The sequence below is a fragment of the Petromyzon marinus genome, chromosome 6 (genome assembly GCF_048934315.1).
Source record: "Petromyzon marinus isolate PM22_M1 ecotype Great Lakes invasive population chromosome 6, UKy_Petmar_22M1.pri1.0, whole genome shotgun sequence".
NCBI classification, from domain to species: domain Eukaryota; kingdom Metazoa; phylum Chordata; class Hyperoartia; order Petromyzontiformes; family Petromyzontidae; genus Petromyzon; species Petromyzon marinus.
Genome location: NC_133672.1, coordinates 7984639 through 7997845, shown reverse-complemented (window position 1 = coordinate 7997845; position 13207 = coordinate 7984639). Strand labels below are relative to the sequence as shown.

Sequence of the window (13207 nt, the reverse complement as noted above, 5' to 3'; positions counted from 1 at the left end):
GTTTCATTAAACACCTTCAGTTAACTTTATAATTCGTGTCACTGAAAGACAAGTACATGGTAAAGAACAAAATCACGTTAGACGATTTTTTTTGTCTGTAACCGGCCACGGAACGTTAAAGGCCACAATGGTGATTGGCACGTTTGTTCACGTGATATTAATTGGCTGCCGGGTGGAGGGTGCACGACACATTCATGCGATCTGACCCCAAAATCAATTAGGAATCCATAATACTGCTGCTTTTTTGGGATCAGATCGCGTGAATGTGTCGTTAAACCCGCCACCACCCGACACAGCCAGTTAGTAACCATTTAAATTGCGAATAATTTGTCGCGAACGCCTACGTGTTAAGGTAAACTGTATTATTGTTTAACCCTGCACAGGTTAATCGCAGCCGCGTCTCCAGTCGACGGTAGATTCATCAATCCGCTAGGGTACACATTACACGTGCATTGCGCTGTTGCAACGATCGTGAAATCGTCGTTGTTGGTGGGCGGTGGATTGCATCATGACACGTTTGTGACAAGGTGTGACGAGATATGTGACGTCACATCAAAATGCGCAACTTTAAATAAATATAGACAACACGTTCTACTTAATTAAATAGACTTTTTATAAAATGTTTTCTCCTACAACATCAGAGTGCAGCGCCACATTAAATACGCACTACAATGACAATAGTTTAAAGCGATTTCAAGCATGTTTTATTTTCAAAATGGAAATGTGTTTTTTTTTGGGGGGGAGGGTAAAGCTTTGTGACGTCATATTTGAGAAGGGGGGGTCTAACTTTTTGTGACGCCGTGTGACGAGCGCGGGGGGGAGGTAAAAAAAATCGTCCAAAATCGCGTGACGTCATTTATGGACGGCCCCTTACCACCTGGTGGTTGCGGTTAACAAACTTTAGCGGCGATAATCCCATTGGCCATCTTGGTAAAGGAGAGAACTCGTCGGGGGTGGGGGGGGGCAGCCTCAACCCACTCAGCTCCACGCCCCGCGCGTCACTAACGCAGTCGCAGCAGCAGCACGTGCGCGGGTGGAAGAAGTCTCCCTAAAACTCGATTTGTGTGCTTTCGTGACTGCAGGAATTAATTATTATTTTGGTTCTTTCGGTACAGTCACGTATAAATAGAAAATAATAAGTTACATGAGAACATACACGACGTTTCGATTGCATAAGCAAGCAATCATCATCAGGTACAAATGAAAGAGAAACACACCTAGTAAATTCTAGATTTGAAGCTTTCGTGACTGCAAGGATCCATAAAAGTAAAAGTATAAAACAAGAAAAAATAAAAATAACTTAGAAATATAATGCAACACAGCGCAGAAAGTCGGCTGACACAACAGCCAACACCCTACCTGGTTGATTAACGTCCAAGAGAGAGAGACAAGCCACAGATTGCTTGCTTTGCAATCGAAACGTCGTGTATGTTATTATGTAATTTATTATTTTCTATTTGTACGTGAACCAAAGAATAAGTCTCCCTACCCAAGATGGCCGCCGAGAATTCGTCTCACAAAAGTGACGTATGACGGGGGGGTGGGGGGGGAGGAGGTCCCTTCTCGTCAGGGTCTTTACAACGTGGCCCGGGCCTGCGACAGCGGAGGAGGTGGACGAGGAGGAGGCGGCGGCGGCTTCATTGAAGAACTCCCTTCTTGTGGCTCGTCGTGGCCCTTTGATCGTGCAGCCATGCAACTGAAGCTCGCGGTGAACGAGGCGAGCCCGCCTGCCGGTGAGTAGCCTCTGAGCCCCACGGGTTTTGTGACGGGTTGATCGGTAGGGTGGGAAGAAGTGTGGTGGTGGTGGGGGGGGGGAGACATCACAGCTGTCAGTGTTCTTATTGACATGGTTATTGTTAGTGCACCCGGGCCTCATAGTTGGTCACTTCATTTTAAAAATATATATATCGTCATCGGCAGCATCGTCGGCTTCGTCATGACGTGCTCAGCAGTACCGGCAGCAGCTGGTACCGTCGCTGCTAAAGTCGGCATTAGCGAGGCCATCTATAACATCTTTATGATGATTACGAAATACGATTATGACTAAGGGACTGTACATAAATGACGTCACGCGATTTTGGACGATTTTTGACCCCCCCCCCTCGTCACACGGCGTCACAAAAAGCCAGACCCCCCCTCAAATATGACGTCACAAAGCTTCCCCCCCCCCCAAAACCATATATTTTTTTAAATAAAACATGCTTTAAATCGCGTATTTAATGTGCCGCAGCACTCTATATGTTGTAGGAGAAAACATTTAATTAAGTATATTTAAAATTGCGCATTTTGATGTGACGTCACATTTCTCACCCCCCCCCCCCTTCGTCACAAATGTAAATGTCTGACCCCCCCCCCCCCCTGGGTGCGTGACGTCATTTATGGCCATGTTCATTTAATACCACTGTCCCATCAGAGCTACCATCATCAAAACCGCTGTCACCATCAATTTACCATGAAATAATGTATCCTGCATTTAACTCTATACAGTATTTAACACTGTTTATTTGAGAATCACTAAGATTAGTGCAGCAACAACAACGGGATCACGCTTTGCACTAAAGCCTTCATAGAGCAAGCTGTGACATGGCATTGAAGTTAATTTTCGCATGGAGGTATAATAAGCGTCGTATTTAAAATGATAAATAGTTTCAACACTTAAGGGAACAAACCTGCTGAAGCCTGATTGTTCAGCTTATAAACTACACAGAAACTCAACTTCCTTGTGTGGCTACGTGGAAACAAAATTACTTCTCAGCCAAACAGTTTCTTAAATAAATTGGCAATATCATCCAGCAGCTTTTTTTGTTGTTAAAGCAAACTCTGAACCGGTTTCTACTTTCCTACTCTTCATCATTCCTGGTCATCACCAAATTCAGGGCTTGGTTTAAAAAAAAAACAAATCTTAGATTGCCGGCTGTTATTGACAATTAGCAACTCCGTATAAACTATGGGACCCCCCGCCCGCCCGCCCGCCTGCGACCCTCTCAACGCACAAAGCAACGAATGTGTTGTTTAATTGTGTTGTTGCTCAACCGATGGTGTTTCATGGTCCAACTGGAGGTAGCATGCTCCCCCAGCACTGCATGAATGGGCCAATAAATTGTAAAAAAATTGCCGCTGTACAGCATCTTAAATGCCAACCTAAGGGTCACCAAACATGAACCCCGCTCACTTCCTCTCCTCCAGTGGGCATTGATGTTTTAAGAGCATTCATTAGGGCATATAGGTCCTCCCTCTCAATTGTTACCTTTCTCCTACAGGGGTATCAAGAGCTTAGGAAGACACCAACGTTGTAGAGTTTATTGAAACAGTTTATTGAAACATGCGGTTTAGACAGGTTTCCATTGGACCGTAATCCGTAAAGTTTATGTGCTGGTGTCAATCTCCTTTCATATCCTCCGTGTGTGTACCTGAAACGTCTTGTTAAAAAAATACTTTTGGGGGAGAAAAAGAACCCAATACAGGACGCTGAGCCACTTGGGTGAATTCCTGTCCGTCGATGAGTGGAGGCGGCTCCCGAGGTTGCTGCTGCTGCACCACAGACCATGGGACACTGCCATTTGATGGGCTATGCAATTGTGAAGGATTTGGCGTTGCCGGTTTTAGGGAATTCATCTAAAAGACAAGACGTTTGTCACTCACGACCGTTCCTTTTGAAAGCGATGATCATCAGTTCTTAGGCATGTAACTTGAGAAAACTTAACAGCCGTGCCCCGTTTCTGCAGAGAAGTGAACCATTGTGGCCACACATGCATTTGGACTGTTTCCTCAAACTACAGTGTAAGGGTACATTCATAAACAGCTGACCAGAGTAAAACACGTCGTTGTAAGTTTGTGTGAATTGTGTTGCTATGCACGTGCGTGCTTTGAACATGGCACCGTAAACTCAGAACCTACCATTTTCAATTCGACACTATGAAATGTACGTCACTTTGACCTTTGGCCTGTCTATGTGATGTGAAGAAAAGGGCCATTGCCCGAAACGTCGTCTAGAATATACTTTTCCATTTAAGGCAAAGTTGACCGATGTGATGAGTAGTTTTTATTATTTGTGCGCGTGCACCACTGCTAACACAGCACCATCACCAAATTATACATTAAATTGGCCCAGTGACTGATAACGATGTATTCCTTTTAAGCCCCATTTCTGTACTTTGTAGTACAGTGCATCATAACAGTACAGGACTGTAATAATTAGGTTTAAAAGTATCCCAATAATAGTTGGGCTTACACCATCGCTCAATTATATATTATAAATAATTGAACATACCTTGACAATATTTAATATTTGCTATTAAATATTTTGAAGTCGTGAAGTTGGTTGTCTTAACGATGCAGGCTGCTTTTGCATACGCCTGTGCACGTATATTATAGAAAAGTTTTGTAGTCAGTTATCCAGGAATACCTCGTGGGGTTTCAAACCTTGGAGTGTGCTGCTAAGATTGTTTCACCAAAGTTTTGCTCAAATACACAAAAATGTCAAACGTCTTCATTGCCAAAACAGCAGTGCAGCATTATTTTCATGTTGAGATTACATCATCATTCTTGTGCCTCATCTGCTGCCTGTCGATCACTCGGTCTTTGCGTGCTGTCGTTTGTGAACTCAAGGCGTGTTGGTGGCTGTTGAGCAAGTGAAGGACTCCTTGCTCATTGCAGTGGTGCGAGGACAGGAAACGAGCCTCCGGGTGTCCGAGTAAGTTTCCAGGATTAAAACAAAGACAAGCAGGGCAATTAATATGGGATGTGTAGCAGGGAGGGGAGGCAGGGGAGGCAGAGCCTCACCTGTAATACTCCAATGAAAATTGCTGTTACGAAAAGTAAAACAAAAATAACATTTAAGATTTTTCCACTGATCTGTGTTATAAATGTAATTTATGTATGATTCCAATGATTTTTATAATCAAAATATGTCACCAATGTAATCATTACAGAGAGATAGTAACAGGCACGCGCTTGTTGCCCGCACTCCAGTTTCTGAGGGGTTGCACAATCAGAGAGGAGGCTGAGCTTGACGCTGCCTCACCTCGTCTCCCTGTATTTGCAGCGGAGCTCCGCAAATTTGGCGATTTTGACGATAAAAATGATTGGAATCATACAGAAATGACAATGCATAAGATCAGTGTAAAAATCTAAAAAAATTGAAAATGTATTTTTACTTTTAATCGGTTTCATTCATTCGTCACTGGTTAAGTCCTAAAGCAGAGAATGCACAAATTAAATGTTTCCCAAATATAAGTGAGGTAATGTCATGCCTTTGCAGATCTTTCTAATGGTTATCTTCTAGGTAAAATAACATTTTCCCAGTGTATATAGCTGGTTGGTTGTGTCATCAAGTTAGGACATCCACCAGTCCACTGGTGGATGAAGGCCTCATGCCATATCGGTTGTGGGGGTTGCTTGATCATGCTTGGCTATGCTAATTAGTGCCGGTTGTTGAAGGGTGGTCCAGGACCAGTTCGGATATCACTCGCCACTTATTTTAACTGACTGCAAATTGAACTCAAGTTGCTGGGTTCATAGAGCAGTGTTGTACTGTTCCACCCCAAATATAATGCATTCTATGGAAAAATTATGGTCCTTAGTTATACAATTAGATTGTAATTCACTGTAGCAGTGGCATTGTGGGTGGTTTACATTTGAGGGAAGGTAATGAAGTGAATGTGTCTATCCAGCGCAATCACAAGATGAGTTGCCACCTGAGCTCCATACAAAATGTTAGCTCCGCACCCACGTTGATCAATATTGATTGAAACAAACACATGAGTGACCAAAATGTGCGTTTTCTTGGCAGGAGCGTGACGTTCAACGACCCCAACTCCATCTGCCGGTTCATCGCACGTCAGAGCCCTAGCCATGGGCTGTATGGGGCAAACCTCCTGGAACAAACAGAGGTAACTGCAGCGTCTACAATTGCCCAGTCAGTAACCTGTGATGCTAATATTCCGATTAGCTCGGTTGGCTATGTACGGTGCGAAATAATTTCAACGTACAGTATAATGTTGATTTGAAGCTTTCGTGACTGCAGAAATCCATACTCTTTGGTTCTTTCGGTAAAGTCACGTAATTAGAAATAAAATCAAATAAAACAAATCACGGCGTTTCGATCGCAGCACAAGCGGCCGTCATCAAGCAAAAAGGCCGTATAATGAATCGAACAAAACTGTATAAACGAGATATAAATATCCAAGAAACAATACAAATGAAATGGCAAAGATTAGGCAAAAAAATTATCTGTTTTAAAGTGAAACTGCATCACCACATAATGATAATCCATTAAATCCTGGCATTTCATAGAATCGCAAAATTAATCAAATTGTGGAAATTCATCGACTCGTTGGGGGCCAGGGAGGGGGGGGGGTGTGAATTATTACACGTGCACTCTGTGTAAGTAGCTTGACAAGTGCTTGTGCCGGTCGCTGTGTGCAGGTCGACCACTGGCTGGAGTTTGGCGCCACCACGCTCTGCGGCACCACCTCGTTTTCGGCCGCTGTGCAGCAGCTGGATGAGAGCCTGGCACTGCGAACGTTCCTCGTCGGGCATGCCCTCTCACTGGCCGACATCAGTGTGTGGGCCGCGTTGAAAGGTGTGCGATACTGGCACGCCGTTGTTTTAGCTTTACATATGTCCAAGGGCGTCGGTAAACAATATACAGTTTACACATGAATTCCCAGCCCAGAAACAACACATTCATTTTAATATCCAATTGTTTATGAGTGAGCCGGGATAAATAACACCACTGCAACAAGGCTCCTGAAAAAAATACACAGCTGCCACGTCGACTTGTTTTAGTCCAATGGAGATGAAAAACAGGATTTGTGGAGGGGGCTATAGATGCTGCCGAGTCTGCGAGCGTGGCTCAGTGTTGGTCATTTTCTGTTCGTAAAAAAAATAACAAGAGCTTTAACACTTCGCCTCTCATCCTGGCTCTGTCCTGTGGCAGGCAACAACATGTGGCAGGTGATGCTGGATCAGAAGAAGGCGCCCACGCACGTGGCACGCTGGTTTGCCTTTCTATCTGCCAACGCAACCTTCCAGGCCGTCTCCAAGGAGTGGAACCTCAAGGGCTGCGTACCCACTGCTGCTGCTACCACCAGCGCCTCTGCCGCCCCGGGAGTGAGTAGTAGTGGTTGTTGGTAGTAGCACAGTTATTTTGTTGTTCCACAGCTAGATGAAGATCTTTCTGACCATGTTTCACCAGACTGGTCAGTGTGGGTTGGTGACGGTTGGGAGCACAAACGTGAGAGCATAGAAGTACTGTGATCGACAACATTTGCTGCACTGCCCTGTGCTTCTAACGACGTATTCCTGCAGCCTATAACGTCTGTTATGCCTGGTGCTCACCTATCTCAGTACTCTATAGTCTCAATCCTATTCTTTGGGTCTTTCGGTAAAGTCACGGAGATAGGTTCACAGAAAATAAAAATAAACTACGACGTTTCGATCACAACACAAACGTAGTTTTTTTGTTATTTTCTTTGAACCTATCTACGTGACTTTACCAAAAGACCCAAAGAATATGAATTCCTGCAGTAATGAAAGCTTTAAGGCTCAATCCTATTTTTCTTCCGTGATCTGATGATATCAGGTGCATTCAGGGTAATTTGAAGTTATTGTGTCTGCGAAATTCACAATTATGTCTTCTTCCGTAGGCTGAAACGGCAGGGCACCTAACGCCTTGGCAACTTCAGGATATGTACAGTAGATGCAGGGGGTAGAGTGTTCGCGCAATAGTGAATGCTTTGCACTGTGAACCCAGTGAACTGGCCACGGCTAACACTAATGGTAAGTGACTTAAGAACCTTGGTCCTGGGCACCCCTTCACAAATCTGCACTGATCAGTATGGTGAAGCATGGCAAGAAACCGCCTTGAGTGGAAGGTGGGGGGGGGGGGCTTCATCCAGCAGTGGATTGAAAAGAGGGCTGTAAATATGCTCTGATTGTCCGGGGCATTTGGTCGATGTGATGTGTAAGGAGGCTGCTTCACGGTGACTGTCGATTTACAGGGGAAGGAGAAGAAGGAGGACGTGGGCAAGTTTGTGGAGCTCCCGGGCGCTGAGATGGGCAAGGTGGTCGTGAGGTTTCCTCCGGAGGCCAGCGGGTATGAACGCATCATAATTAATTTTCACATATAATCATGACCACGACCGTTGCCATCATTACCATCATGATCAGCATAGCCATGTTCATAAGCATCATCATCATGATAATTTTCTTTAGGATCATCATCATCATGAACATCAACATGATAACCGTCATAATGTTATGATGATCACTATCATTCTGAACATCCTCAACACCATCATTTACGTTCTTAAGTAAAATGCCTCTCAGCTTTGCGAGTGATGGAGGTTGTGCTTCTTGTGCCTGCGAGTGCATACGCTGTGGGTTTGCCTCGGCAGGTTCCTGCACATTGGCCATGCCAAGGCCGCCCTCCTCAACCAGTACTACCAGCTGATGTTCAACGGCAAGCTCATCATGCGCTTTGACGACACCAACCCCGCCAAGGAGAAGGAGGACTTTGAGAAGGTTGGAGTGGTCACTTGACATAATAAATTTTTGGCATTTAACGATTCACTCGCCTGCTGCAGTTTAATTGATTCCCACAGTTCTGGGTCATAAATCAATCATGATTTTTTTCAATAATGTTTTTTACCGTCTCGTTTCTGTGTTGATTTTTTTTCCCCCTATCATTTATAGTCTCCTTCTCCCATTCACCTAAATGGATTGTGTTTGCATAAATAATGAAGAGTTGATTCTTGTATGCACAATTCTACGCATTAATTGAGAGTAAAATCATGTGCTTTAATTAATTATTAATTGTTACATGCCCATTCATTTCTTTCCCTACCTTCTACTCGGTCTATGCAACTTCTCGGTGAAAAGCCATGAAGTTAGGGTTTAGCATTTGGGTAAAAGTTTTGCTAAAGGATTCAATGTTGGGGTTAAACTTACCATTACGTTTCGGGCTATTAGGAGCACGACATAGATGGGTGCTGTGGGTCTCGTTGGTGTATGGGTCCTGGTCTATGGCCTGCTGAGGATGCTCTAGGACTCATTGGTGCTGCCCTGGTTGCCCCGGCTGTCCCTAGGACTCGTTGTTAGTGCTCAAGCCTGGTTGCTTGGTTCTGGGCTGTGTTGCTCTCTCTCTCTCCCTCCCGTGTTTCCCTCCATTGACCACCCCCCCGCCCCCCATCCTACTTCCTTTCTACCAAAATATGTATTTTTTTGTTGAGCGCCTTGAGATGCAGTTGACTTATCAACTCAAATTGCTGCTGTTGTTGTTCTCTCCTGCTCCGTGGCCACCAGGTGATTCTGGAGGACGTGGCAATGCTGAAGATCAAGCCCGACCTGTTCACCTACACGTCGGACCACTTTGACCTGATCGCCACGTACGCCGAGAAGCTGATCAAGGAGGGCAAGGCGTACGTGGATGACACGCCGGCCGAACTCATGAAGCAGGAGCGGGAGCAGCGCATTGAGTCCAAAAACAGGAGCAACTGTGAGATTTGCCGCCTCTATCACAGTGCAGAATAAAACAGTAATAATGTCGTCACCTAGTCTCACAACTCGGTCTTGTGTGGGGATGTTAGGCCAATTGAGGGGTATCCTTGGAAAAAATGTGATAACCCATATATATGTGACTTAAAGCTTTCGTGACTGCAGGAATTCATATTCTTTGGGTCTTTCGGTAAAGTCATGTAGATAGGTTCAACGAAAATAACAAAAAACTCTGACGTTTCGATCGCAACACAAACGTTCGTCATCAGGATGCGATCGAAACATCGTAGTTTTTTGTTATTTTCTTTGAACCTATCTACGTGACTTTACCGAAAGACCCAAAGAATACCATATATATGTGTTTAAGATAGCTTCATTGGAATACTTTACAATGAACTTTTTTTTATTTCACTTACTCCACCTATTCTCACAAAAGGCTGGTTTCTTTCACCCCTAGCAAATACGTCCCACGTGATGTAGAGATCGCTGATTAACATTAACATCTCCTGCCTCATTTAAATTAATATCCTCTATTATAATTTTCATCGTCATGGCGTTTGTACCTCTGGAGTGGTGGTGACGACGGCAGTGGTGTTGTCTGTGCAGCGGTGGAGAAGAATTTTCAGCTGTGGGAGGAGATGAAGAAGGGCTCAGAGCTGGGGCAGACATGCTGCCTGCGCGCCAAGATCGACATGAACTCCAACAACGGCTGCATGCGCGACCCCACTCTCTACCGCTGCAAGAACGAACCGCACCCACGTACTGGGAGCAAGTACAGGTGAGCCCTGTCTCTCTACCAGTAATTAGTTTAATAAAGCAATACAGTAAGTGATCCACAAGAATCCTAAATATTATAGAAACATTAATCAATAATAACAGTTCGCCATTAACAATTAAGCACATTCTGGAGAGTGGATTCAAATACTAAGAAAAACGAGTCGTGCGGTTAGGTTCTACAGTGGCGATGCGCTATCTCTCCGTCCGTAAGAACTACCTCGCCGCCCCATCTACCCCACCCCCCCCCCCCCGCCGCAGAGTCTACCCGACGTACGACTTTGCGTGCCCCATCGTGGATAGCGTGGAGAACGTGACGCACGCACTGCGCACCACCGAGTACCACGATCGCGACGACCAGTTCTACTGGGTGATCGAGTCGCTCGGCCTGCGGCGCCCGTACGTGTGGGCGTACGCGCGCCTCAACCTCATGAACACCGTGCTGTCCAAGCGCAAGCTCACCTGGTTCGTGGAGGAGGGACTCGTGGAGGGCTGGTGAGTGATTGTCGTCGCCTTGTTTCCCCGCGGTGCTTATTCAACGACTCAATCATTTGCTCATCTGCTGATCAACCGATTCTGTCAAGGTAGATTTGTCAAGAGTTGCGATTTTTCCATAGCAAGTCATCATTGTTGTTATCATCATCATCATCGTCATCATAATCCCACTTCTATCATAATTATAATTTACAGTCGTTTGTTAATGTATTGCTGGATAAAGGCCTCCCCACACCATGCTGGTCATTAGAGTAGTTTGATCACACTACCCCACGTTGGTCAGTGCGAGTTGGTGAAGTGGAGTAGGGAGTGCCCAGGACTTGTTTGAATCAATCTCAGGTCACTGGATTTATAACACAGTGCGCGAACCACTGCACTACCCCTTCCCCAAATCATATATTTATTTCCTAACTTCACTTTTCCTTATTACCCCAGAATGTGTGTGTCCCACAATTTTTTAAACTAATTGTTGAGATGCGGTTGCATTTTAGATATGATATACTGTAAATTCAATTTCCGACGGCCAAATTGCCTGGAATGCATCCAATCTCGAGGCTTGGCCTGGAAAGTGCTCATAGGAGTTCGCTCCATTCATCCTTACAGGTGTTGTACACTGCTGCAGGGCTACGTTGTGGACAGCAGAGGGCATTGCAGAAAAATCCATTGTACTGTACTTTACTCAAACATGCTCCCTACCTTCCTCAACCCCTTCTTCGTCTTCACTCATATGGTGGATGTAGATGCAGAGCAAAAATTACAATTTCACATTCAGGTGGTAAAGCCAGATAACCGCAACAGGAGTAATGGAGTGTATCGCTGTAATGTCTCCTTCCTATGTGTAGATCAGGCATTGTGTCATGTTGTTTGGCCTGTACCAACCCCGACTGACCAGCATATTTAAGTACGATCAAATAACCCCACAGTGTGGGAAGGGCCTCATCCAGCAGTGCATCTATAAAATACTTTAAAGGCTACATTGAGTTTTTCAGTACAGACTATTGCGTCACACTGTTCTGCTACTACACGTATTGCCAAACAATGTTACAATGGTACTTGTACGTCAATCCAAAGTGTTATTGTTACTGTTGCGGAAGGATGATTTGATGCGATTGTCCCACCCAGGGATGACCCTCGCTTCCCGACCGTGCGGGGCGTGCTCAGGAGAGGCCTCACCGTGGAGGGCCTGAAGCAGTTCATTGCCGCCCAGGTACCAAACGCGACACGCCTTGCGTTGTCACATGACGTGCTGCATGGAGCATTATGCGGACAACCTCGTCTGCATCACCGCGTGCGCCAGACCTGACACGCTTATATAAAGTTTCCTTCTTTGCAAAGTATTTTAGAATATGGCGCTGCCTGGCTAAGGTGTGTCCACATCTTCAGCTGTTTGCCCTTTACATGTAACCTTAAAACCCATTTGTTATGGTCATATTAGTGTTTTAAAAGGGTTTTTTTGGGAAGTATTTCTAACTTATGTTCTTTAAATGCATATTACATTTGGCTTCATTAATAACTTATTTTGGATAAATGTTCAATTATTTTATGAAAAGTAAATTTGCTAAATGAGGCACAATACGGATTTATCAACAAAATGAAATTACAAGACTACCGTTTGTTAGTCCAGTTGTTGAAATCGATTTGTCGTCGTGCCGGTCATGCCAGGTCCGATGCAAGTCCACTGCTTTTGTGTTCACCGCACGTTGTGATTCATCTTTTACCCGCAGGGTTCCTCCCGTTCGGTCGTGAACATGGAATGGGACAAAATCTGGGCGTTTAACAAGAAGGTGGGTAACGCCTGCTTTTGCCCAAAAACGCCAGAGGGTGGGAAACCCCCTTTTAAACGCCACATGGTGGAATGCGTTTGTGTGTGCTCTCCATCTGATCACCCCTTCACTGACGTCATCGCCACGCGGAATATGCCAACTTTTCCTGCTTGTTCTATTCTCATTGTTTGGAGCAGGGTGTTATGCAACTTCACTTAACTTAACGTCGGTATTGATTGCCACATTACACGATCCTAAACCCATCAGACAGACTGTTAAGAAGAGCAGAAGGGGTTGGGCAGGACACTTTTCTTGACCGAAAGGTGGTTGGGGATTGAAAATATTGACCCAGCGGCAGCTGAAGGAGGGGACATACACAAAAGGACATCTACTGCAGAGATGGAGCAGTTAAATCAGCTTGTGTGCAGAAGCTAGAGATGGTGATGGCTTGAGGAGACCTTCATCCAGCAGTTGATTTCTCTTGTATGATAATGAACATTACAGGGTCTTGGTACGTTCAGTGCCGATTTGGGGAAAAAGTACAATGCATCACGATATGGCATCCATAGATAATCAGAGGGATTCCTGTAATGTTAAGAAAGTTCATCTGCCTTCTGTGAGCAACTAAGGGAAGCTGAAAATCCTCATCGTGTGTGGGAGTCCCTTCCGGTTTTTCG

The 13207-nt window shown here is 45.0% G+C and overlaps 1 protein-coding gene across 1 annotated transcript in view; it reads left to right on the top strand.

Moving 5' to 3' along the window:
- Positions 1 to 1560: 1560 nt before the first annotated feature.
- Positions 1561 to 13207, top strand: part of EPRS1 (glutamyl-prolyl-tRNA synthetase 1) — a 29995-nt gene continuing 18348 nt past the window's right edge. Inside the window, exons 1-12 of the mRNA XM_032948154.2 lie at positions 1561 to 1733; positions 4609 to 4693; positions 5792 to 5891; positions 6427 to 6583; positions 6941 to 7113; positions 8004 to 8098; positions 8400 to 8526; positions 9307 to 9499; positions 10105 to 10276; positions 10534 to 10767; positions 11890 to 11974; positions 12492 to 12551. Coding sequence (XP_032804045.1) covers positions 1691 to 1733; positions 4609 to 4693; positions 5792 to 5891; positions 6427 to 6583; positions 6941 to 7113; positions 8004 to 8098; positions 8400 to 8526; positions 9307 to 9499; positions 10105 to 10276; positions 10534 to 10767; positions 11890 to 11974; positions 12492 to 12551 — 1524 coding nt within the window. The 5' untranslated portion in view covers positions 1561 to 1690. The remainder of the gene's footprint in view (positions 1734 to 4608; positions 4694 to 5791; positions 5892 to 6426; positions 6584 to 6940; positions 7114 to 8003; positions 8099 to 8399; positions 8527 to 9306; positions 9500 to 10104; positions 10277 to 10533; positions 10768 to 11889; positions 11975 to 12491; positions 12552 to 13207) is intronic.